Source organism: Cyprinodon tularosa, unplaced genomic scaffold (genome assembly GCF_016077235.1).
Source record: "Cyprinodon tularosa strain WSP-4 unplaced genomic scaffold, ASM1607723v1 ctg41, whole genome shotgun sequence".
Classification (NCBI taxonomy): Eukaryota; Metazoa; Chordata; class Actinopteri; order Cyprinodontiformes; family Cyprinodontidae; genus Cyprinodon; species Cyprinodon tularosa.
Genome location: NW_024039130.1, coordinates 703,401 through 729,018, shown reverse-complemented (window position 1 = coordinate 729,018; position 25,618 = coordinate 703,401). Strand labels below are relative to the sequence as shown.

The window sequence follows — 25,618 nt, the reverse complement described above, 5'->3', positions numbered from 1 at the left end:
GTGGGCATAGATTAATGTAGCAGGAGGACAGAAAATCTTAATGCAATGAAATGAAAAAAATACTAAAATTGAATATTATGGTATGTTTAGTAAAACATAGAATATCAAAAGATTCTACAAAGAGACAAAACATGTACCGGGGGGTACGTAAAGTGCAGATCTCTTGCCAATTGCAAACAGCATATTTCTATCCCTCAATATGATGAAACATAACGGTGTACTAAGCAAAATTACCTTCATAAATTATTATAGATCCATTTTTTTTATTATATTATCATTATTCATGTAGATGGATAATGATTATTATTACCACCATCCCCAAGGCTTTCAATGTAACCTTTATTGTATATTCACTCTGAAACTGCGTGTTTAAATGCTCATTTTATCTGTTTAAACCAAACTCGTTTGCACATCTTAACATTAGTTGGGTAATCTTTGCAATCAATATGCTACTTATTTATTTAACATCCCAAAGAGAATTATTTCAACCTTTTATTTCGTTTCATTTCAAAGAATGTACCTTGCAGATATTGAATAACCCAGTTACAGTGTTTTAGAAAATTAGAGTTCAAATAACACTAATAAAATAATAATTAAACTTTACTATGTATATTATGTAATGACCATATTTGTTAAATATGGAGCTTTATTATTTCTAGCCAATAATCACCACAATAACAAGAAACAAAGATTTAAAAGTATTGTACCTAATGTGTGACTAATTTATATATCTTTTAATGTTGGAAATAAGTGACAAAAATGATTGATCTTTTCTAAAATATTTAAATATCTATGAGGACTTTAAGGTAAATATGTCTACAGTCAAGTTATTTCCATCTAATGGATTTCTCTGGAAATTGTAGCTCAGACCTTAAAATGGTGCAATGCACTAATGCTGAGTTAGTATTTGTTGTGATGCCAACTGCTAACATCTATACAAGCTGAGAATTTATTGTTCTCAATTTTATGCCTCAGAATAATGTAAGAACATATTTACTAAAGAGAGGTTGTGCTTCATGAGTAACATTGGATTTTTGAAACACCAACCATCAAAACATCTTAGTTTTTACACCGCCCGACATAAAAACGATGAAGGTTCTCAGTCATCCAGGTCATAGTCATTCCGTAAAAATTCATAATTCAAAAAAAAATTCAAAGTGGACTTGGTTTTCAAGATTTGAAGACGTTTCGCCACCTCTCCAGGAATTAAGAAAGCTTCCTGGAGAGGTGGCGAAACGTCTTCAAATCTTGGAAACCAAGTCCAGTGGATATTTTTTGAATTTTTATGGAAAGTTAAAAGAAAAACAAATCACAGTAATTACACACACACAGTTAATAATGAGATTCAGCCCTTTTTATTACAAGGAGAATACAATAGAAATGTTTACCTTATTAACAGAAGCAAAACCAGGAGATAAAAAATGAGTACATATTTAAAAAAAAGCAAACAATCGCTTTAATTCTAACGGTTCTTTTAGTATTCCTGAGGCATCAGTTAATGAAATATGTGTTTTAAAGAAATTTAGGCTAAAATGCTTATTTTTTTCTTTTCCATTTCAACATTGATTTTAATTATCTACAAAGAAACTCAACTAGTGAACTGTTGTTCAATGTACTCCTTAAACCGGCCTAACCACGCTCCACTGCTCAGCAGCAGAGGTGGTCAGCAGCACCAAATTCCTGGGGATGCACATCACAGACAACCTCACCTGGACTGTAAACACCACCTCACTGGTCAAGAGGACAAGGAAGCACCATAGAAAGGCTTCCCAGCTCTCACTGTGTGGGGTGGAGGCTGCAGCGCCTCAGACTTGAAGAATGTGAGAAGAGTGGTGAGAACAGCAGAGAGGATCATCAGGGCTCCTCTTCCCTCCATGACAGACATTTCATCCCAGAGCTGTGTGTCCTGAGCCCGAAACATCATCAACGACCCCTCACATCCCCACCATGGATTGTTCTCCCTGATGGCCTCTGGGAAGAGGCTTCTCACCATCCACTGCAGGACCAGCAGGTTCTGTTGCAGCTTCTTCCCCCCTGCCATCAGACTGTTGAACTGTTAAAGTCTAAACTGGACTCTGCATTATACACATTATACATTATTCTGCACCATCAATGTGGCTGAAACTTTTATGATTCTTTTAAATAGAACACAACTCCTTGTTTACAGCATTTTGCACCATTTTTTTTATTTTTTTTGCACTGCACTAGACCTTTCCATATTAATGCCCTTTTGCACCATTATTTTTTTTAACCATTTTTCCTTTCTGCAATACTGTTTACATAACGATCCCTGCTGCACTTTAAACGGTAAGTGTTTGCTTCACTGTTGGAAGCTTCTTATTTCACTGCTAGAAAGTAGACACTTGGTATATACAAGATGACAACAAAGTTTGTCTAAGTATAACTTATGACCTGCTCATGCAATTTTTCTCCCAAATACATTTCATTTATACTTTAGCACATCCCTCCATAGTGGTAGTTTTGATTACATATTAGAGTCTGTATATTTAATTTCCTATGCATCAGGAAAACCTCTTAAAACAATTCTTAGGTAAAACAAAAAAAAAGTTTTCTTCAAGAAAAAAGAAACTTCAAAACAAGGCAAAACATTTGTTTATTTGTTCTTGTATTAGATTGAATTGCATTCAAAACTATATCATCCACAGCATTACAAAGCATTAACCTAAATCTTTACAGTTTTTTTCTATCATTTACGCATGTCATTTAATGAAACAATAAAGTGCTTTTCTTTTTTCCAAAAAACTTTCTCTTCAACTACTCAACCAAAACACTGAGACAATACATGCGGCCCCTCTCCAGCCAAGTGGAAATTGTCACAAACACATTTACACCCAGAAATACTCAGTCCAACAAGTGAGCAGGCGAATGTTTCACCCACAGTGTTTAGTTCAAACATAAAGCTGGAGCTTAAAACTCTGAATTGCCTAAATTTGAAGCCAAGATTAAGAAAAATATTGTTGCATGAAGCGGCTGTCTATCTTGTCAGGTAGATTTAATCCTCCTTGGTCAGAAGAGACATACAGGCAACAAATTCACTCAGCAGACTTGTTCAACTCTGTCTTTCCAGCTGTTAGAGCAGCTAACCTGTTGTCTCTTATGTGAGCTGTGTGCAGAACTTGTCCGACACGTCGATGAACAAATCACTAAGATAGATTCTCACTTTGAGCCAAACTTTTGTGTCTAAGTAGAAATAAATTTAATGCTATGCTAACTCCTGAAAGTTAGTGTGAAATGTTTAATGTATAAGTGCATCTCATTAAATTGGAAAAGTTTATAATTGGTAATTCAACTCACTGGATTTTTTTATACATTCGTTACAGATAAGGTGTTTATTTTGTTAAATTAATAACAGCTAAAAGATTAACAGTATCACTTATTCTGAAATTATTTCCATGTATGTTTACGCCCATATAGTTATGACTGTGCTGTCAATTTAAAACTTAATGGGCTATATCTATTCATATTAATGGCAAGCTGAGTGGAAGGAAAAGTAGCCGAAAACAAAACTAAGGTGAAACGGCAAACTGCAGCCTTGGATTCTACAGCAAACTTCTAGGAGTTTTTGGGATTTGGCTGCAGTAAGAACTTAAAAAGCCATGTAGCCGCCTTCCAGAAAACTTGCTACAGATACAATTTTACAGTATGACTTAACACCTGCCATCAATGCCTAAAGGCTACATTCACACAGCAGCCTGAAGTGACCCAAATTGGATTTTTTTGCCCATATGCGACCTGGATCTGATTTTTTCATGGCACTTTGAACAACATAGATCCTATTTTTCCAACGCGACCCAGGCCACTTGGCTATGTGTTCCTGAATCCCATACGAATCTGATCTTTTCAAATGCAACTTGTGTCTGAACGGTCAGGTCGCATTCATCCGACCTGAACGTCATTAACAATCAACAAAGGTCACTATTCTGCATTTCGCTACGCAGAAGTGGGAAGAAAAACAACCACCATGGCGGATGATAATGCAGAGAGCAGTCTTTTTTTTCTTTTTTCTTTCAACCATCTTGAAAAGATTGAGTCTTTAAGGTTGGGAAAGATAACCGGATGCACTCCAGCACTACCATCCATGTTTACTTCTGTAAACACAGAGCACGCTTGCTTATGATGTCATTGCGTCCTATACTGCGCATGCAGGACACTTACGCTGTATGAATGCAGTTCACACAGGAGATCACATACAAGTTGCATATATTTGGAAATGTGAACGATAACGAAAATAAAAATAAAAAATCGGAATTGAGCATTAAGGCCTGCAGTGTGAACGTAGCCTAAGAGGAGGAATTGAGGAGTCAAACTAAACCTTAAAGTTATCCTCATGCATTAATCTGTAATGTTTGGGGTAAATGTTAAATCAGAGGTATATGATCCTTGTTTTTCTTTTCACAAACACACACTTTGCCACATGAAGAGACAAGAGGACAGAACTGCACAGGACTGGGAAAAAGGAACTCGGATTTCAACTATTCGCATTCTTTCATTGATATGTTAATAATTCACAACATTGCTGAAAACTGTAGAAGCAGAACTGCAACAAAATAAGTCGCTCATTTTTTTTTTTTTAGTGGGTCTTTTTTTTTCCCTCTCACAATTGAAGATTTAGATCCCACTAGTGGCTTCTTTGCCAGTCCGCTGGGCTCTTGTTATTTCTAGCAGGTGTTCGTTCAGCAGCCCGATCATTATGCTGCAGCTCGCCGTGTGAATCCAGCAGCTGGATGCTCGTCGGGAAAAAGCTTTGTGTAGCTGCAGCGGCGGCAGGCGGTTTCACCCCGCCTGCCTCTGCGATGACGGCGTCCGTTAGCAGTACAGTAAGGCACATGATAGTTTGAGGGTGCTCTCTGGACACTTGTTGTTTTATGACCTGCTGTTTTGAGTGACAGGCACTTGAATGCCCTTCTGACCTGCAGCTGTGAATAAACAAAAGCAAATATTAGTTACCGGCAATATTACATTTAATCAAAGAGGTGCTAAAATACTATTGAGGCTTACCCAGTTTGTACTTTTCTCTAGCCTCCAACCTCTCTTTGGCATCAAAGTACCAGACTGTGATAGCATAACTGAAAAAGACAAGGGTTGAAAATGAAGAATTTATAAATAACCGGAAAAAAATCTTTTCAAACAAATATTTTCTTTTTATATTAAAGTAAAAATTATTCAGATCTTCTAAAACTTTTTTAAACTCGGACCACTTCTTATTCCCTTTGTTCCTTCATTTCAAATCCCAAAATGGCAGCTATCGTAAGTTCCAGAGTTAGCATAATTATCTGAATTCTGTAGTTTTTATTTTAATTTATACTGCGATTTATGCTGATTGCTAATATAATATTGCATTATAAGACGTTTTAAAATGCTAGGGTAGAAATAATTTCCACCTATCTACAAAACTGAAGTGAAAACCAGTGAACGAAGCACTGATATGCATTTTATGGGTGATCTGGTCCAACTGAACCAAAGAACGGTGTGAAAATGAGCTTGTAAATTCACAAATATAAAGAAATATCTTGCATTCCCAGATGAAGTACACTGAAGCCTTTTGCTTGACGTCTGCGTGACCTTTCCTTTCCATTTCCCAAAACTGAAATTGTTTTGACTGGTGTCTAGATTCCTCTCCTTATGTACTTATACCAAAACACCATCTTTTCCTCCCAGATCTTACATGTCGCAGCAACAATAAAACTGGACAGAATAGAAATAAACCACTGAGAACAGACTAAGTGAATACAAAGTTAACAAATGGGGCCGATGCAGTTACTAACAGAAGGATTCCACCAACCATACAGCACCAATCCTGGGAAAAGGACATTAGAGGGTTAATTTCGAGGGTTTCTCATCTCTCCTGTGGGCCTTTGTTGTTTATTCCTGTGTGTGCCTCTTCAGCACGAGTCCTGCCATCGAACCTTCCTCCCCTCGCCCTCCCACCGACCACCACAGGAAACGCATACTTCCTGCTTCCAGCCCCACCTCGCCCCCCAGCAGTCCAACCGGCAGAAACGGGAAGGGGAGTTTTCACGTGATCTCCACGGACAAAACTCCTTTCTGCAATGATGTAAATAATCCTGTTGTGTAAGTGTTGACATTGGCATGTTTATGCCCAGAGGGTCTATCGCGTATCAGAATCAAGGAAAAGTAAACTGTTGTTAATCCTAATTTCACTACATAATTATGAAACTGTTTTTTTTCTCCTGTTATTTTTTGAGAGTAGGACTCTATAAAAAAAAGGAGTTTAAATCCTAATATTGTTCAGTTTTGAAGGTCAAAGAAAAGGAAAGCAAAACCTCAGTTTTTATGAAGAATTTTGATTATTGTTTCTTTTTATATAAAAACGTATATAAAATAGAACATATATATACACAGATATATATATATATATATATATATATATATATTTATATATATATATATATATATATATATATATACATATACATATAATAATATAATAATTCAGAGGCTTTATTTTGCCAGAAAAAGTTGCAAATTCCAGCAGCTGTCACTAACCGAGTGGCGAAAGATGGCTTGACTTCATGTGGGTTTCTGCGATCAGACCAGAAGATGAGCAACCTGTCGAACAGAGGCTCGATGTTGGCCACAACGTTTTTGCCTTCAGGGTAAATCTGCAGCAAACCGCCATGTGTCTACAAAGACCAATGGGATGGATTAGTCACATTCCTGAAGGCCACAATTGTGACCTAATGTAAGATTTAAAATAAATTCAAATAAAAAGACCTGATATAGAGAGCTCAGTTACACAGAAATGAACAAATAGCTTTTAAATAGTTATTAGCATATATATATATATATATATATATATATATTAGGGGTGGAACGATTCACAAAATCCACGGTTCGGTTCGATTCACGGTTTCTGGTCACGGTTTTCGGTTCGATTCGATACATGTTGATTGTTACACCGAAATTCCATAAAAAATTATGAAATTAATGAAAAAATCCCCACAAAAATAATGGATTGTAATTATTTTAAATGATCCGCGGAAACCCTGGATCATTTCCATATGTTTTGCTGCTTTGAATTTAATCATCTGGCGCTTGCTCTCTAACCTGACAACAGCCAGATGCATTCATCTGCCTGTTGTCAGGTCACATGCTCTCTACCATCTCCAAGGAACTCAGAGGGGAGCGGACGAAGCCACAGTGGGGGCTGTATGCTTTGCTTTGAGCAGCCGGTCTGGAGCGCAGCGGGGGGTTGCTGACGGAGTGTGAGGGATTTCGGGTTAGCATGACATGTCGCTGTTAGCATAAACAAAACGTGTTGCACAATGCTTGCACACTGTTGCACTTTTATCCACAGCTTTCTTCCCGCCGTCATCGTAGGTCACTCTAAATTCAAAGCGCTCCCATACAGTAGACCTATAAAGTGCTGCTGGCGCGTCTTCCAACTCCAGTTCTTTCCCACTCGCCAGTCCGACACAATTCTCCACAACAACTGATTTTTTTCCCTGCTACACCCGGCTAAGCTGCTTCGCTTCTTCTTCTTCTTGTTTACTACTGGCGGTTGGCTTTGGTCGCAGTACCGCCACCTTCTGCTCTGGAGTGTAATCGCTTCCTCTATGAGAAAAAGGAGCAGCGCATGAACCGAACGAAACACACGCGAACCGAACCGAGACAGTCGAACCGAACGATTCTGACGGTTTTCATAAATCGTCCCATCCCTAATATATATATATATATATATAGTTTTTAGGACAACAGCCTACCTTGACATCCCAGTTCTTGTTAAGATAGTAAATGCATGTGATGCAGCGTCCATCTCCATTGGGGTTATCAACATGGCGGACATACCCAGCACCATTCCCTGGGTAACACGCAACCATGGCCTAAAAATAATGAAAATAGGAAAAATGAGTAATGTACACTTTAGACAAGAACAACAGGTTAATCATCATATTCAAACCTGCAAATACAAAATGTCTATTGTTTCATTAAATGAGGAAAGTGCAGAAGGATTGATGTGTCAGTTTACTGTTTGAGAAGCATATAGAAATTGAACAGGACAGTTTTCTATTTAGTCATCTAACTGGGTGACCATGAACTCAAGAAAAAAAAATACCCGTTTTCTCATGACCACTGAATCCATATTAGTTTTATGTGATTCCTTCCAACTAAAAACACTCTTCAGTGTGGAAATCTATACTAACTGGCAAGGAGTTTGTAGTTAATCAAGTTAGAAACTTGAGCTTTGAGGCCATCAAAAAGGAAACTATTGTGTTTGACTTGTCAGGACATTTCTGTATTTCATACAGGCTGAAGGAGGCTGCAAGATAAGTAATGATCATAGATTTATATGACACATCATGTGCTTCTGCTGTTAAAAATATCAAGACTGCAAAACAAGAATCATCAAAATGCTGGTAATTATTGTTTGTACTTTTATTGGCTAAAATCCGAACAGGCAAGAAAAAAACATCATGAAATCAGGTCTCAAAAGTTTGCCCCAAAATTCAAACATCTCTGTTTGATAAGAACAAATAAAAAGGAGCATCTCTTTCCCGTTTTAAATGCCTGTCCACAATTATCTAAAGGAACAATAAGCTATAATATAAGCTAAATATCACCATTAGGCGGGCGGTTGAGCACTGCCTGTAGACCAAAGCAAGATGTGTAACAGACGACGCCTCTCACTACTTCCACTCCAGCTCGCACAAACCCAAAACACACTTCGAAAAAGGTTGAATTTCATGTATTCCAATGAGTTAATAAATGCGTAATTTTATTTTTGTTTCCCTGTAAGCATAAAAATTGAGCGACCACCATGAGCAAAAAGCTGCAAAGCTTAATGAGCTCTGTCTGAAACTGTGAGCCGTAAATGAGGGCTGGCAATAGATAAAAAGTAGGGCACAACTCAAACTGATTTGGCTGTGAACAAGGAGGGAAACACCAGTGGATTTGGAGAATAGCAGCACAGAAAGGCTCAGAAGGCACTGAATTTATTTGAGTGATTGAAAAACAACATGGTGACAGGTGTGACTGGCCTACCTAAAGGTGAAATCGATAACGCAGCAGAGCAGAGGCTGTTATTCATGAGTGATGGTCTCATCGCCCAGCTGAGGCGAAGCACTGACTCAAGCCTTTCCGTGTGGAACAGAACGTTTGAGTCTCACTATAGTTATTCCAAGAAACTAGCGGCTTGTTTTAGTCTGAGGAAGCAGCTTGTGAAGTATTTACCCCGGGTCTGAAACATGATCGTGTTCCACTAGATCACACAGCCATGGCACACACCGCCGCCACTTAACTTCCAGTACGTCTACAGACTCTCAGTCTCGTGTTGACCCTTGTGTGGAATGTGCATTGACCCAGCAGCTTTCACGCAAGCCTCAGTTTCCTCCGAGTCCCCAGAGAAAGCAGCGCGCACCAGCCCAAACAGCCTCCAACGCTCAGACGTCAAGCATTTGGCATTACAGAGTTAAAATAAGTGCAATTTTTCTTGAATTGAGCAAATAGGTGAGACAATTTGCCAATGTAATTAAACAACTTATGTTTAAAATAATAAAAAAAAACAACTGCAGTCTCTTATTTCAAATGCATAATACCTAATTATCTTATTTTAAGGGTAAAAATACTTATTCATTGGCAGGTAATTTTATTTACTCACTCAGCTTAAGGGTAATTACACTTATTTTAAGACATTTTTAGATTGTTTTTGTGGTGTACATATTTTAAAACAAAATAATTCTGAAACTTTGACTTGTGATTCCTACTAAACATTTTACCTGTAAAATTTCTCAGTTATTTCCCAACAGAGGCTAAATGTTCAAAGATTAAACCTGACCAGTTGTGTTTCATTATTTACCAACAAGTGTCTTCTGACTGAAAGTAATACCTAAATTTTAGAGTGACCCAGTTGGAGTCTTGACTTAAATCTGAAATACAATCTTTTGAGGGAGATAAAAATTGGAGTCATAGTAAGGAGGCCTCCAAACTTCAAAGGTTTGGATCACATCACCAAAGACTAATTCATCAGAATACCGGTGGAAAATGGAAAATGCTGATTAGAAATTTAAAAAAAGGTTTGATTACCGGTACTCCAATGCCAGAAAAAATGTGCCATTTATACATATTTATTAGCTGATATATTTATCCAATTCCTACTGGTGAGCCAATAACTGATGATTTGTGTATCAGCTGAGTCGAAAGATTGAAAAAGCTTTTGTTTTTTTAAATGGCACAGTAGGTCATTGGAATGCAGACTGTGAATGCGTGGCACCTGAATGAATCATGTCCAATGTCCTTAACCATTAGGCTTGTATTAAAACACTTTTCATTGAGCCCATATTACTGAAATTCAAAAGGTCTGATACAATATAAGGATATCAATATATCAAAATCATCATAATCACCAAAAATCTAGAGTCGGAAACTTCAATCTGGGTGTAAATAATCTATTTGAGGTTGGTGTAGGGAACTAAGTCGTTGAATTAAACATTTCAAAAATATTCTAGGACTTCTTATTTCACAGTTTTATTTTTTTTATTATTCTCAGTGTTTGCTGATTGCTACATTTAACCATTTGTTTATCATGGCCTTTCTGCAGCTACCTTAAAAATCAATCTCACATCTTATCAGTACGGAACCCGAAAACCTAAATACAAAGAAGGAGGGGGGGCTGTAGTTATGATGCTTTTGTAAATTATGTCAACTATAACCTCCTTAAGATCCTTTGGGATTTTTGGCTGATGGTGATGACGGTATGGGAAGATGTTTACAAATGATTGTTCCTGTTTCTGCTGGCAGCTCATTAAAGCATCATTAGGAGGCGTTGTTTTCAATTGGTTTGCTAAAATGTATGGGTTTAAAACTGGTTTTTATCAGCAGTTCTAACCAGAACGTAATCGAGATCCTATAAAGATTTGATCCTTATGGATTAGACGTGCAGACAACATGAGAAAACGCTCTCTAAAATGTTTTTTATTTTCAGCAAAACTGAGAAAATCTGTTCAGAAAACCCACATAATGACATTTCAACAGAAAGATATTGGGAGCTGCTGTCATCGTCAAGTTCAGATGTTAGTCTTTGTTTCATGTTATTGTTCCTATCATGGCTTCTAATCTGGAAACAGCCCCTTTTGGGCAAACATGAAACGCTGTTTGAGAGAGTATACTGAATGCAAATGTTTACCTTTTTCTTCTTTTTTTTTTTTTACAATTTTGGTATAATTGCTGCTCAAGGTGGGTTGCTCTATCAGCTAAAGGCATGTTTAGGAGTCTCTAAACTCCAGTTAACGATTAATCAATTACTAAATTAGTTGATTAGTTGATAATGAATTAAAAAGAAAACTGTAAAACAAGTTGGAAACTGGAAAGCAAGACACAACAAACAAGCATAGATCAATAATTGGTGTCAATGGTGCTGATGGAGAGATGTGTCGTGACCTTAGGTCTGATGACCGTGTCAGAACAGTCACGGTCACAGAGGCACACACACTGAAGTGAAGATACAGCAAGTCACTGTAAATACTTTGTATGTGTTTTGCTTTGTTTTTTGTTTTGTTTTTTTATTGCAAACTGTAATATTCTTTTGCAGAAATTCCAAATAATAAAAACCCAACTAATCTAGGCAATAAGCTAAAATATGGCAACTTTTGCTTTTATTACTAACAGGGCGTAAGCCCCATTCAAGTGTTGCAAATATTTATTTTTATCATTAAATTCCATGTCTGCCATTAAACATGGTCGATTTTAAAATGTAAGATGATTTAGTTGCAGAAATCACTGGCATCAAAGTTATTTTTTCTTCTATCTATAGAACCCAAATTCAATTATATCCTAGCTAATTTGAAAAAGGATTAGAATCTTTTGGGGGTTTTTTTTGCACAACCTTTTAACGACCAAGTGTTTGTTTTTTCTTTTCAATTTATTTACCCTAACAAGTGGCTTATCACTGCAAAGGCTGTCCTCTGCTTTTAACAAATCTGTCTGAGAAGCCTTCTAGGTCTAAGGTTCCCACTTAGGAACCCAGAGTGGTAGTCTGCTGGATTCAAACCAGAGAGCCTGAACTCACCAGTAGGACACCGATTCCCATTGGCACTCCAATGAACCATAAAATATTGGTAACATTCAAGAGACATCTCATCCATAATTTTTACTCCTTCCAACCCAACTGTAAGTATAAAAAAAGCTTCATGCACTTTTTTTTTTACAATTTATTTCCCTTGAAATACTGAGACACAGAGTCTGAAATAGTGCATCCTATCTGCCCTTTCCTGCTTCCTGTCTGCTGAAATCTGTGGCCCATTCAAGTCTGAGTGTAATCACCACCTGTCTGCAAGGTATAAGATTCAAACCCTCCTGTTCGGTGGCATGACAGGAAAACTAAAAACAAAACGAAAAAAGAAAACACTAAATGCAGTGACGTCCAGGCAGGCAGAACCTGCTGTTCGGGAAGAGAGCGGCCATTGGTGAGTGCTCATCTAGATAAGAGGAATGACGGTGGAGAGCGCCATGAGAGGCTTGATAAGGCTGAACAAATACAGGCCTGAAATATGCTTGCGTATTAGAGGTGGGGCACTGACGGCGATATCTAGGGCTTTAAACATGGCAGGGTAATTACAGGTTGTAGTTTATTCAATATTTTTGAAACTGCTGCTTCTGATGCTTTCAGCTTCTACTGTGGAAACATTATGACATGTTAATGCATTAAGAGTGTCCAAACTCATTTTATACTGTATGACTGGGATTTAGGTTAGAGGTCTCCTCTACTTGACCTTTCAAATGCATCATGACCTGCAGAGCTGGCATTAAGATACGAGCTGCAGGAGACTAAAGCAGAGGTGAAAAAGGGCTTATTTATCTATCCTCTATTTATTAATCTAAAGCTTAGCAGGACAACTAATGTGTAGTTTGAGCTTTAAATACATTTTTCTTTTAGAATAAGGTTAAACAAGTTGGGTTTTTTTCCAGGGGGTGTAAAACTATAGAATAATAATTAAAGACCAATAGTCTTCCAATAGAAAAAAAAAAGGAGAGCCAAATAAGAGAAGAAAAGCCAACAAAATGAATCGCACCACTTAAGTCATTCAGCCGGTGGTGGAAGCTGTCAGTCAGCTGAATAGAATAAAGCTTCCCTCACAGAAAACACAGATTCATGGGAAACAGTTATGGTGTTGAAATAAAACAATTACCGGTTGCAAAGTCAGCCTCAGTCCACAGGAACATGGCTTATAAAAAAGCCACAAATGGTTTATAAAAAAAAGTTGCCGCCACTTCAATGTACACATCGCCAATGAGAACGCTGCAGTTATATAAGCCGGTTCCGTTGATGGGCGTAACAGAAGAAATCAACGCCTGGATGTGCCATAATTTTCTTCAACTGAATGAAAACAAAACTGAAGTAATAATCTTTGGACTAATAGAGGAGAGATCTAAAATTAGCACACAGCTTCAGTCGCTTCAGCTAGTAACCACTGATCAGGCCCGAAATCTAGGTGTAGTGCTGGATTCAGACTTGAACCTCCAAAAGCATTCAAAGACAGTTACAAGGTCAGCTTTCTATCACCTGAAGAACATTTCCAGGATTAAAGGACTAATGTCTCAGCATGATCTGGAATAACTAATCCATGCGTTAATTTTTTGTCGAATTGATTACTGCAACAGTGTTTTCACAGGTCTGCCTAAAAAGTGGATCAGACAGCTGCAGCTGATCTAGAACGCTGCTGCCCGTGTCCTCACTAAGACTAAGAAAGTAGAGCACATCACCCCAGTTCTAAAGTCCTTACACTGGCTCCCTGTATCTCAGAGAATAGACTTTAAAATACTTCTGTTAGTCTATAAATCTCTGAATGGCTTTGCACCTAAATACATCACAGACTTGCTATCAGTGTATCAACCCTCCAGACCACTCAGATCTTCTGGCTCCAGCCTGCTCTGCATACCAAGAACCAGAACTAAACATGGAGAAGCAGCATTTAGTTCCTATGCTCCACTTATATGAAACTTCAAACTTATAACTTATAACAAACTTCCAGAAAACTGTAAAAGTGCGGAAAGCCTGAGTTCCTTTAAATCAAGACTAAAATCACATTTGTTTAGGATTGCCTTTGACTGTTCTAGTTAAACAGTTCAACTGAAACATCATTAGCTCAACTTTTTTATTTTCTTTAGTCCAACTGTTTTTATATTCTTTTTTTTCTGCATTTGGTATTTAATTTTTTTCCTACTTGTTTGGATTCAGTTTTATTTTCCTATATTTTAATCATGTAAAGCACTTTGCATTGTCTTTGTACTGAATTGTGCTATACAAATAAATTTGCCTTGCCTTGCCTAACAGGGGTGGTTGACCTACAATGTTATTGATGTAAAAAAAAAAAATAGATGTGGCTCAGATGCACAAACCTAAACATGAAACTAGCATTATCAGATTTTTCCAATCTGAAATCGGTCTAAAAAATGATGGTTTTTGCTCACCCAAAGCACCTACTGCGTTTGGATACACAGCTTGAACGTCAAACTGTTTTTGCAGTTACACCTAATCTCGTCTCCATGTGGATAGGGCCTAAACGAGGCCCTCACCAATGAGGCCCTTGGAACCCGATGCTGATACTGATTTTGTGTTCTCTTGAGGTCTGACCTGAACTTTTTTTTTTATTTAACTCAAAATAAGGAATATAAATAATGATCTAAATTGAAGAAATTTGAAAAATGATTCCAATCATTTGCTGAATCTCTACTGAGACCTGATGTTTGAGAAAAATCAAGTGATAAATACGCAAACACAGCTGTAATGAAACAATAGAAAACCATTTAAAGAAAAAAAAAAAAGGAAACTGACAAAAACTTAGTATATGTTCTCAATCCTTCCAACCACCATCTGCTGTAATAATGGCACAGTTTTAACCTGCTCCAAAAAATAAAATGCCTCTGAGTCACTGCTGGAGGAAATCTAAAGGAGGCCAAAGTTTATCTAAAGGACGGTTCAGATGCAGAGGTTTACGTGTGCAGCGTGACACTTTGCTTTTTCCATGTCAGCCCAGATGACTCAGGCTCTGAGAGGAACACAGGATTAAATAACAATCTATTAAAAACATGTCTACTACATCAGCGCCATCTTTCCTAGGTTACCGGTATATCATTTTCTTTTTATTTATCAATATCATTTAGATAAAGGCCAGGCTGAGATTTCACTTTCAGCTCTGAGCTGTTAGGACTTTCTACAAATCTTCATCGACACACGACGGAATCAAACAAAAAGGAAATGCGTTTTCTCAAACTGTGCTTTCCAGTTTCATCTCTATGGAAACAAAGTACCTCACCACAGCTGATGCTTAAACACACAAACACGTCACACCACAAGTCATAAGTTGTTCCAATTGCCTGCTGTCAATCACATTTTCTCCCCCCCCCCCCCCACGAGATTTTTACGGCACTAACTGCTCGCTTTTAGTGGACTGACAGAAAAGGGGGTACGAGAGAGAGGAGGAGAGGTAAAGGACCACAGGCCAGATTTGAACCCGTGTCGGCCCCGTTGAGGACTAAGGCTTCCGTACATGGGACGTGCACGATAACCACAGCAGGAAGTTGTGCCCCTATGATGGTGTCACTATGGACTGTGTTCAAACACTCCGGATATGTTTACATCTTCACCAACAGTGGCTGATTTCCAAACAATAAGGAATTAATTTATTAATTTATTCTTAGACTAACAAGAAAAATCAAAAGGAGAGTAGTATATGCAAATGTTAAGGGGGCTAAGGACTAATGCAAATGTAAGCATGACGTGAAGGATTATCATGAGATACTCAGATTAAAACTTGTAGCTGATCGGCTGCAATCCTTCCTGTTCAGAGTTTTTTGCCCTAATGACGAGTGTTAAGTCCCAGTTCTATACTATATGTAATCCAAAATAATAGATGACGTGGAAATAACAGTTATGGAAAAAAATATTTAACCACCATTTTTTACTCTGTTATATTATTTTTTCTATCAGGTAGTAAACCTTCCTAACAAAAAATTAAAGAAACATAACTTTAGTATAGTGATAATGTCCCTTATATCTCACTAATGGTATTAACCTATGTAGAAAGCTGCCATTTTGCTTAAAAAACTTCAGAGATCTGCATTGGAGCTTAAGCAGCAAATACAGATTATTTCTTACATTGTTAAGGATAACCAGGAATAATTATTTAACAAAATAATGTCACAAAAGGTATCACAGTTTCCAAAAAAAAAAAAAAAAAGGATTTGGGATTAAAAAAATAACCCAAAGGAAAAAAAGACATAATTATGACCCCCAAAACTTTAGTTCTGTCTTCATAAAAAACATTGGAACCCCCAAACTAATATATGGGAAATATAATATAGTTATAAACAAAGATGCATTATATTGTTTTTGGTTAAATTCGAAAACAAAAAGCAGAAAGAGCAAACAAATATATACCTGTAATGCAGAAACTTCTTTTCGGAAATGTTCATGCTACCAACCATTGTTAAAAGATGTTAGCTATGGAGAAGCGATTGTCTTGGACTTCGGCTTAATGCCACCAGCTGGATATCCTAAGATATAAAACATTTTACTAACTGGAACAATAAACTAAATTTGACTGGTCAGGATGATAATTAGGACTAAACTGGAACAAATAAATATACCAGAGTTCCTGCCCATCATTGGTTTGATTATATATTTTTGAATTTAAACTGAACAAATTTGTCTTGCAGGAGATCTGAGTTGGGATCTGCAGCTCAATAACACTAACTGAATTGAACAGAGAGTTATGTGTCTTTTCAAAGCAGTTCTTGTAAAATCCTAAATGTTTTCATTAAATTGTGCATATTGGGGGCGAATCTGTATAATGCAGAGATCCACTGTAATCAGAAGGCATGTCCCCGACAGCAAATCAAGGGACACTCTGTTAACGCTAGCAAGGAGCTGTCCTGTTGCCCTATGGTCGTACAAATTTCTAGCTGCTACTTGCAAAGCTACCATGCTAGGCCTTAAAGAGAGGCCGTCTAAGTGTGCACTGCAGCAGCTGACATAATGCTGATGCTTGCACTGCATCATCATCCCCCCCCTAAATACTTTGCTCACGAATCTCCCTTTCCCTCTCATTTCCAGTCCATCCCCACCCACTGCCTTTAACCAACTTTCAGCTGCATTCTTTTCCTTTTTGGTCATTTAATTTCATTTATCTATTTGCTCAACAGTTGCATGGTGATATAATAGACATTTTAAACAAATGCACTCAATTTCAGCCGAGCCTGGTTTTCTATTGGTCCCCCCCTCCCCTCCCAGATGGTACAGGCTGAATGACCTTAAATAAAAAAAACAAGATTATACAAGACTTTCTCTACATAAGCACTTTATCACTACCTTAGGGTAACTTTATAGTCAGTTGGTGTATATATATTTATATCCCGCGGTCCTGCTGACTAACAGACGACAGGCATCAGAAACGTTACTCACTCCTGCAGAGGCAGCATTCAGGACACCGCCAGCCAGCCAGCCCATCCATTTCTCCCTCATACACCACGTACCCCTCCACTCTACTCTGTATGTGTCTGTTACCAAGGTAACGGAAGGCAAATATTTTGTAAGTGAAGCAAAGCAGGGTTGATAAAATAAAGGAGAAAGAGAGTGAAAGAAAAAGGAAGAGTAACTGGATGGAAAAGCTCCAGTGACCTTTTACTAAGCTGCACTCCAACCAGATACACCTCCTCTCCTTTCCAACAACTTCCTGTTGTGCACATGGCACGGCTCTGCCCATGCATCTCTGCTTTGTGTTTTTAACTTGTCAGAAGCACCAAACTGCATTTGCTCGTAGCACATACACTGCAGCCTTATTAGCTGACGGACATTTTACCAGGGGGAATACATAAAAAAAAAAAAAAGCCAGACAGAAATAAAAAGATATATATGCCAATATATACATATATTAGGGCTGCAACTAACGATTATTTTACAAATCAGTTAATCTGTTGATTATTTTTTCAATTAACTGATTTATATTCGGAGAGCCAAATGGTCCTTAAAGAAGATTTTAACTAGATTAGACCAGGTGAAACTAAAACTCTGGATACAGCATATTGACAGATGAAAATCTGAAATGCAAAATGTTTATACATCTTTTACAGTTTTGGTATAATTACAGCTCTGAGTGGGTCACCGTCGGCTAAAGACATGCAGTTTCTTGTTAGTTAATTTGCACAGTGTATGCCTGGCTTTAAATGCTGCATTGCATGAAATGATGCATTATCTTGGTGAGGGATAATGAAACCTGACAATTTAGAAGACTTTAAAGAATAAAATAAAACTTTAAATTGTAAGCTATGAAAGGATAAACAAAATGTTCTGATTTATCTTGGAGATTCTCCTCAGCAGATACCAGGAAAATTAATTATCCTGCTATCAAGATATATCAAGGATTTATAAATTTAATGTTTTAGAACCAAAACAACTGCTCGAGTCAGACTGTTCCTACAGTTTTAAGGCTGGTGCCATCCAGCTTAATCATTCTAAGCAGCCTGGTTAGACTTAAGATTTAGTTAAAAACAATAAGAAAAGCCACCAGCAGCAGGCTGACTATTGCAGCAGATATCTTAACTAGTCAACCAGCTGATTTCAGCCTAATATCCAGTAAGAGCTTCACTGTAAACACAAGAAAAGAATGAGGGTGCGACAATAAGCAACGCACTCACTTTCCTCAGTTCCAGTTTCATGGTTTTCGTTTTAAATCAGGTCCCTTTCAAATTAATGTTTTCCTTGACAAAAAAAAAATGGGACGCAGGTTCTTCAATAAAACTTTGAAATAGATCACCTCATATATATATATACATATATATAGTCTAAATATATAAGATTTTTCTCAACTAAAAGATGCATTGAACATGAGGCGTCTGAAGTTTGTTGCTGTTTTTATGTGCAGTAAATAGAGGAAGTTCTAGTGATTTTTTTTAGGTTAATGCTTTTAATAAATAGGAGAATAAAAAAAGAAACAAAACACAATCTAAATAATTCTTATGCTTTAAAAAATGACACTAAATAAGCATCTCTAAATGCAGCAGGTATAATTCCTTATACTCCGATCTACATCAGTTCAATAGAATCAATTAATAGAAAGTTAAATGATAAATATAATAAGTATAATGATACGTCACTGTAGCAGCAGTAGCAATAATTGCCAGGCTGTTTTTTTTCATAACATTTAGACCCCTGCTTCACATTTTTGGGGAGAAAAACTTTTCAAAAAGTGCCGTGTCATGTTTCTTAACAGCTAAACAGACGTTCACTCCTTGTAACTTTAAAAGACACGTCGTCACTCAGGTCTGAAAAGAGCACAGTCATTCTACAGCCGAGCAGGCAAGGGGCACCGGGCTGACCTTGCCTCATGCTTATGTAAATTACAACAGTGTGCATGCACTGAGGGCAAAGGCTGATTTTAAAACATACTGGATGAACAAGGCCATGGTGCAAATACCAGAGGAAGTAGATAGGAGCACTTAAAGGCCACACAGAAGAACACCAATCATTGCAGATAAAATGCAAGGCTTCTCCACACCTTTTAAACTTCATTAACTAAAAGATCTCATTTCCAGGCCTAGACTGTGGGTGTTTGGTCTTTAGCTGCCTGTATTCAGGTGTCGCCTTTCCCTCGATTTCCCGTTGGGAGGTAGTAATGTGAAAGGAAGCCCCCTAGATCTATTTCCTCATGGGACATAACAGTTTACACAGTTCAGCATGACCAGAATAATCTGAAGCCAAGGCTTGACATCGGGTTTTGATCTTTCTGCCAGGGTTTTACAAAAACAATTTTGATTTGCATTGTCAGGAGGTGTTACAATGTGAATCCTGCTGGCACTGTGAGCGTTCTTTGGCTAGGAGCTTGCAAGATCCTGGAAAAAACACAGTTACCACTAAAAAGTTTATAAATGTGGAAAAAAAGAGGTGGAGAGGAATTCCATGTGTCTTTTTGTGTGTTTTTGCTTTGTTTTGTCCCCCCCCCCCTTCCTTCAAACAACTCACGTGGAATAAGAGATCAGATTACGGGAAGAAAAATAAACAAAAACATCTCCCTTCGTCCATGCTAGCGTCATGTTTGTGTGGTCAAAGTGATGGTAGAAAATACCGGCAGAGATAAAGCGATGACAGAAGAGATAGTTTTTTTTTCTTTTTTCTTCTTCTTCTAGGCAGCGGTGATAGAAAAATGCAGAAACATGGGCAGTGTCCTCCCGTCTCCACGTGCTGAAAAGTCACATGGCTCATACTGACACGCTACCTTTGGAGGGATTGCGTTCGTTTGTGTGTGCATGCCCACATGTCGGCTTTACAAACGCAAAGATAAAGTAGAACAGATGCATCCAATAAACCATAACGTTGAAAGACGTCATCCGGACACTACTAAGGGTTATTTTGTCGGCTCTATTTACCCTGAGAAGCACTGGAATAACATTTCCTCTGTATGTTTGGCTTCTGTATGGGAAGCTTGGGACCTGCATTGTTTCTCCTCTATGCAGATAACGCCAACACCATAATGCTGCAGCCACTGTGAGCTAAAATATCTCTACCTCTGAAAAACACATCCAGGTATGCTGGGGAAACTAAAGGTAACAGTCTGACCTACTAAGCTGACAGTAGGAGTAAGAAGGTAATCATTAAACTGACTTGAGCTTGGGAGCCCACACCCACTCACCTTAGTGCGCCCGTTGATGATACAGTTCCCTAACTGTCCATTGGCAGCGCTGTACATGACGGCCTCGTCGATGTAAGCCATCAGTGTCCCAATGTTGTGGCATCCGGGCTCGTTCCCCTTCACCCAGGCGATTTGGTCCCCCCGGATGCTCCGGGAGGGAATGCTCTTCTGGCTCACCAGCTGGCCGCCTCGAAACTTCCCACTCTGGTTCAGGACCTCTACCTCGCCCAAGACCCTGTCGCCCAGCTGCGTCCCTAGAAAGTTGTCCTTCACACAAATACCGTAGTGCTTCATGCAGGGGATGATATACTGCTTGGCGACGCGCTCAGACGACCAGCCAGTGCCCGAAGGAGGCAGCAGAGCTGGAATGGACGGCAGGCTGCGGACAGCTGGAGGGTCTGAGGGTGCAGCGTAGTGTCCGTTATGCAGGTTGGCATTATCAGGGTCATTGTTTGGATGGTTATAAGAGCAACTGCTATTGACATTGGCCCTAAGTGGGGCGACTGGTCGGGCCACCCTGCGGGGTTCTGATGACTTGTTGGCAACACTTCCGTCTGACAACTTCCTCCGTTTTAAATCTGAATCCTCTGCTCCGCAAGCCAGCTCTGCTGAGCCTCCTAAGCCCGGTGACCCTGCCACATGACCATTAGGGATTTCTGATCCCATGTCCCAGTTCTCCCCACCCCTCCTCTTCTGTTGCTGTGCCAGCCTGACTTTTAAATCCTCGCCAATTCTCCTCATTCCTAAAGAGAATTTCTCCTGAGTAATTCGGTCCACATTCTCTACCATGAGGCCTCTGCTGTTGAAGGGGTGAACTGATCCAGCCGTCTTAGCGCCCATCCCGTTCACCTGAGCCTGGTAACCATGAGGCGTTTGGGCCAAAACCTCGCCCTGGCTGGCTTCCACTGTGGCTGACGGAGACACCACCCCATCATTGTAGAGCGGGACACCGCTTTTGGACTGCTTCGTTGGGCTGGTGATGCCCGGGGAGTTTGTCTGAGAGGCCATGTCCGCAAGCAGCTCAGCAGCCGTCTGTGTCCCGGTGGGCCCTGTGCAGAAACTGTTTAAACCCATGTCTGCCCGGTACGAGCTATGGATCTCTGTCTGCTGGTTTCTTCTGTCCTCTGGGAAGACGATGGATCCGAGGGGAGAGTTTGGCTTCAAGAGCTCAGTCAGCCCCAAACTCTCCATTTGATCTCGTTGTCTGCTGATTGCACACGCACCTCACGTCCTCGCTTCATTTTCCAACTGAGCCCCTGTTTCCTCTTACTGAGAGGAGCGCTGCAAGTATCATGTCCCCACTCCTTCGTCTGCTCTGATTTCACCAGTCACTCTAAAGCTCTGTATTTGTTTCTGTGCAGCTTTTAAACACATTCAGACAGCGTGGGACATCTGTGGAGAGTAAAATGATACGTTTTTTAGGGTCTATAAATAGATGTCATGAAGACCATCTGTCATGGTCAGCATCAGTAAATAAATCTCTACAATTCTGTAATGCATTGCAGACATGTTGCTGTATAATGATCAATTGTGCCGCATATCAACACATCGATAGGGAATTAATTACATTATAATCCATGTTAAATTAATAATTGTTCATATGGTTCATAATAATAACATCCTAAATTATTTCATTATGGTTGGCATCAAAGACAGTATAAAAACTATAAGTGGCTATAAGATTTCTAACATAAAATGAAATCAGACTTTATTTAAGGAGTTTGACAACCATTTGTGTTTTTATATCTTGGACACATAAAATATTTACATAGATAAATTTACTTTAAAATATTTTTATGAGACTTTGCCATTGTTTATTACCTCAATAAGTTTTTTTTTTATTGTAAAGAAATTAGAAATTTAAGCTAGAAACAAACTAGTCAATTAATAGCTCCATATTTAATTGATTAACTATGCTACACATTCAGTGCATTACAGCAAGTAATATGAATTTGTTTTATTTGTAATCCTTACGTATACATAGTGGGGGAAAATAAGTTATTAATTACATTCAACCATTTAAAAAATTGACAACAATTACTTTTAAACTGACATTTTTGTTCATTTTACCTTCCTATGATTATATAGTATGGTAAGCAAACTTTGTAGTTAAAAATCAAAACGGATTTATATTTTAACAAGTAAAATAAGAACATACCAAAGACACTAGTATTGTATCTATAGATTATAAAATAAAATAGAATTTTTAGGCTGAAATTCTAAGAAAATCGATGTCTCCAAGTCCCTTTGTGTGAAGAATGGAGAACAAAATTGACAGGAACATTTACCATTTTTTCAATATGTTGCCTTAAAACTTTCAACCATCTATCGGTGACTGGAAAAAATTATTGAAATAATGAGGGGACACTGAACTTTCTTTTTTTTTTTTTTATGAAACAATACGATTTGCAATGGCGTAACGACACAAAAAAAAGGCCCGTAAGCAACATTATCTGGGTTGGCCCCATATGAAGTTGCTCTTCTTTGCTTTTTCTTTTCTGGAATCTAACACATTTTACGCAACGGTTATGGTTTTATGGTTCTGGATTACCCATAATTCCTGGTCATAGTGTGGGAAAAAAAAAATCTTTATTGCGGTTTGAAACATATTATATGAGTGTATATTTGACCAACCGTTTAATGTACTATACACAGTTATTAACATAGTAATTAAAAGTACCACTGTCTGCTTTGTTATTGGTGTGTTTAAACGGCTCACCATCATGTTGAAATCTGCCATGTGTTGGGGTATAAATAAGGTTCCGGTCAGTCAAACTAGTACCAGGTGGGTTTAAGATTAATTTTTTGCACCATTATATCTGCAAAAAGACGTCCTAGTCCACAATTGATTAGGGGGGCAACCAGGTGTCAATGACAGGGCCCCTAAGAGGTCGGGGGCCCCTAAGCAACTGCAGTCTCTGCTTACCGATAGTTATGCCACTGACGTTTTGAAAGGTCGTTATGGAAACGTAGCAACTGAATTAGTAAAGGATAATAAAAACTTAATGAGGGTTAGGGACTATTGCTGGTGGGTGTGGTTTAAACTTGCAATGGGGCCCTAAATCAAATTCTGCTCAGGGCCTTGTACAATCTTAGTTCGGCCCTGAAAGGTAGCCTGGTGAGAAAAAAAATCCAAACATTTTGTCAATGCCTGCATTCCTGTGTGTCCTTTGTCTACATCTAAGCAGTAAAACATAAATAAATAAAATGCCCAGCACAGTAGTGTTGCATTATCACTACAAACATACAACCAGACTCAATGTTAGTGTCATGTTCTTTTTCTCAATCACACTGATCTGAATATGACAGAAACCAATTGTTTCACTTTGATGACTTTAACAAAACTAAAATGAAAGAAAATAAATTAAAAACCCATACCCTCGGTTAGCCTACTGCTTTAAAAAAATTGCGCTTATAATTAAACAAAACAAGATTACGCAACCATCAAAATAATTTATTTCGTCTTTGTCTGGTTTTGATCACATATATTACGTTACATTTATCAGAATATTTAATTATTAACCTTATATTTCATGTAGCAACGTGTATTTTTAAATGTATATAATGAAGCAATAAGGTAGAAAATAAAAGCATGTGAAATCATTACCTACCCAGGGCAGCCATACAGCAATGCAAATCCTCCGCGAGCCTACGTGACAGGCTGAGAGTACGCATGTTATTTCCGGGAGTGTCTCTGCTGCGCGCGGCGGTGCGTCCCATCCAATTTTACGTCGGTTATAAATAATGCCCAGGTGCCGACAGCGATCAAACACCGCTCTGTGACGCGTTAAATCCCGACCTAGAGACGGAGGGGGGTGCTTTGAGCCTGACAGCTTTCACTTTAACAACCAAAGCCAGCGGTCCTCGTTGTGTCGAGGAGCGCCCCGAGTTTCTGTCTCCCTCCCCCGTCCTCCTCACAGCCTCCTATCACCATCCTCTGTCTCTGCTCCCGCCTTTCATTTGCATGCACGAGAGCCATGTGACCTGCATCTACCGTTAACATTCACATGTGCTGTCATTATCCGCTCAGTGTGTCTGAATATTTACTGTACTGTAGAAAAATGTATATTCCATGCAACCTTGGAAAAGACAGTGCCAACTTATAATTAATTATGACATACAGGAGCATTTTTTGAAACAAGAATGTTAAATGACCTCTTATTTCTATGGAGTGCTCTGAACTACAAACAGTCAAATGCTACTAAAGCCTTAGGTCAGGGGTAACCAATTAAAAGTGTGGAAGAGGATTAGGGCCACTGAAAAAAAAGTTAACTGATTTTTAAGTATTATTTCAATTTAATATGTGAAAAAGTCAGAATTCTGACTTTAATCTCAGATTTCTGACTTTTTTCTCAGAATTCTGACTTTAACCTTAGAATTCTAACTTTAATCTCAGAATACTGACTGAATGACCTCTTATTTCTATGCAGTGCTCTGACATACAAATAGTCAAATGATGCTGAAACCTTAGGTCAGGGATAAGCAATTAAAAGTATGCAAGAAGATTAGGGCCACTAAAAAAGATTTTTAAAAATGTTAACTGATTTTAAATATTATTTCAGTTTAATATGGGCAAAAGTCAAGATTTTGACTTTAATCTCGGATTTCTGACTTTTTTCTCAGATTTCGGACTTTTTTCTCAGAATTCTGAATTTTTTTCTCAGAAATCTGACTTTAATCTCAGATTTCTGACTTTTTTCTCAGAATTCTGAGTTTAACCTTAGAATTCTAACTTTAATCTCAGAATACTGACTGAATGACCTCTTATTTCTATGGAGTGCTCTGACATACAAATAGTCAAATGATGCTGAAACCTTAGGTCAGGGATAAGCAATTAAAAGTATGCAAGAAGATTAGGGCCACTAAAAAAGATTTTTAAAAATGTTAACTGATTTTAAATATTATTTCAGTTTAATATGGGCAAAAGTCAAGATTTTGACTTTAATCTCGGATTT

At 38.2% G+C, this 25,618-nt stretch overlaps 1 protein-coding gene across 2 annotated transcripts; it reads right to left on the bottom strand.

The window, feature by feature from the left end:
- Nucleotides 1-4,555: 4,555 nt before the first annotated feature.
- Nucleotides 4,556-24,588, bottom strand: egln2 (egl-9 family hypoxia-inducible factor 2). 2 transcript variants are annotated; one of them, XM_038298602.1, is made up of 6 exons: nucleotides 24,271-24,588; nucleotides 20,664-22,055; nucleotides 7,746-7,865; nucleotides 6,529-6,665; nucleotides 5,020-5,087; nucleotides 4,556-4,937 (listed from the first exon to the last, which is right to left on the bottom strand). In XM_038298602.1, exons 2-6 carry the CDS (start codon nucleotides 21,852-21,854, stop codon nucleotides 4,885-4,887), a joined length of 1,569 nt encoding a protein of 522 aa, XP_038154530.1. In that variant the 5' UTR covers nucleotides 21,855-22,055; nucleotides 24,271-24,588; the 3' UTR covers nucleotides 4,556-4,884. The 2 variants fall into 2 exon arrangements, with proteins under 2 accessions (XP_038154530.1, XP_038154529.1); XM_038298601.1 differs by having other exon boundaries at nucleotides 24,275-24,588.
- Between the last annotated feature and the right edge of the window lie 1,030 nt (nucleotides 24,589-25,618).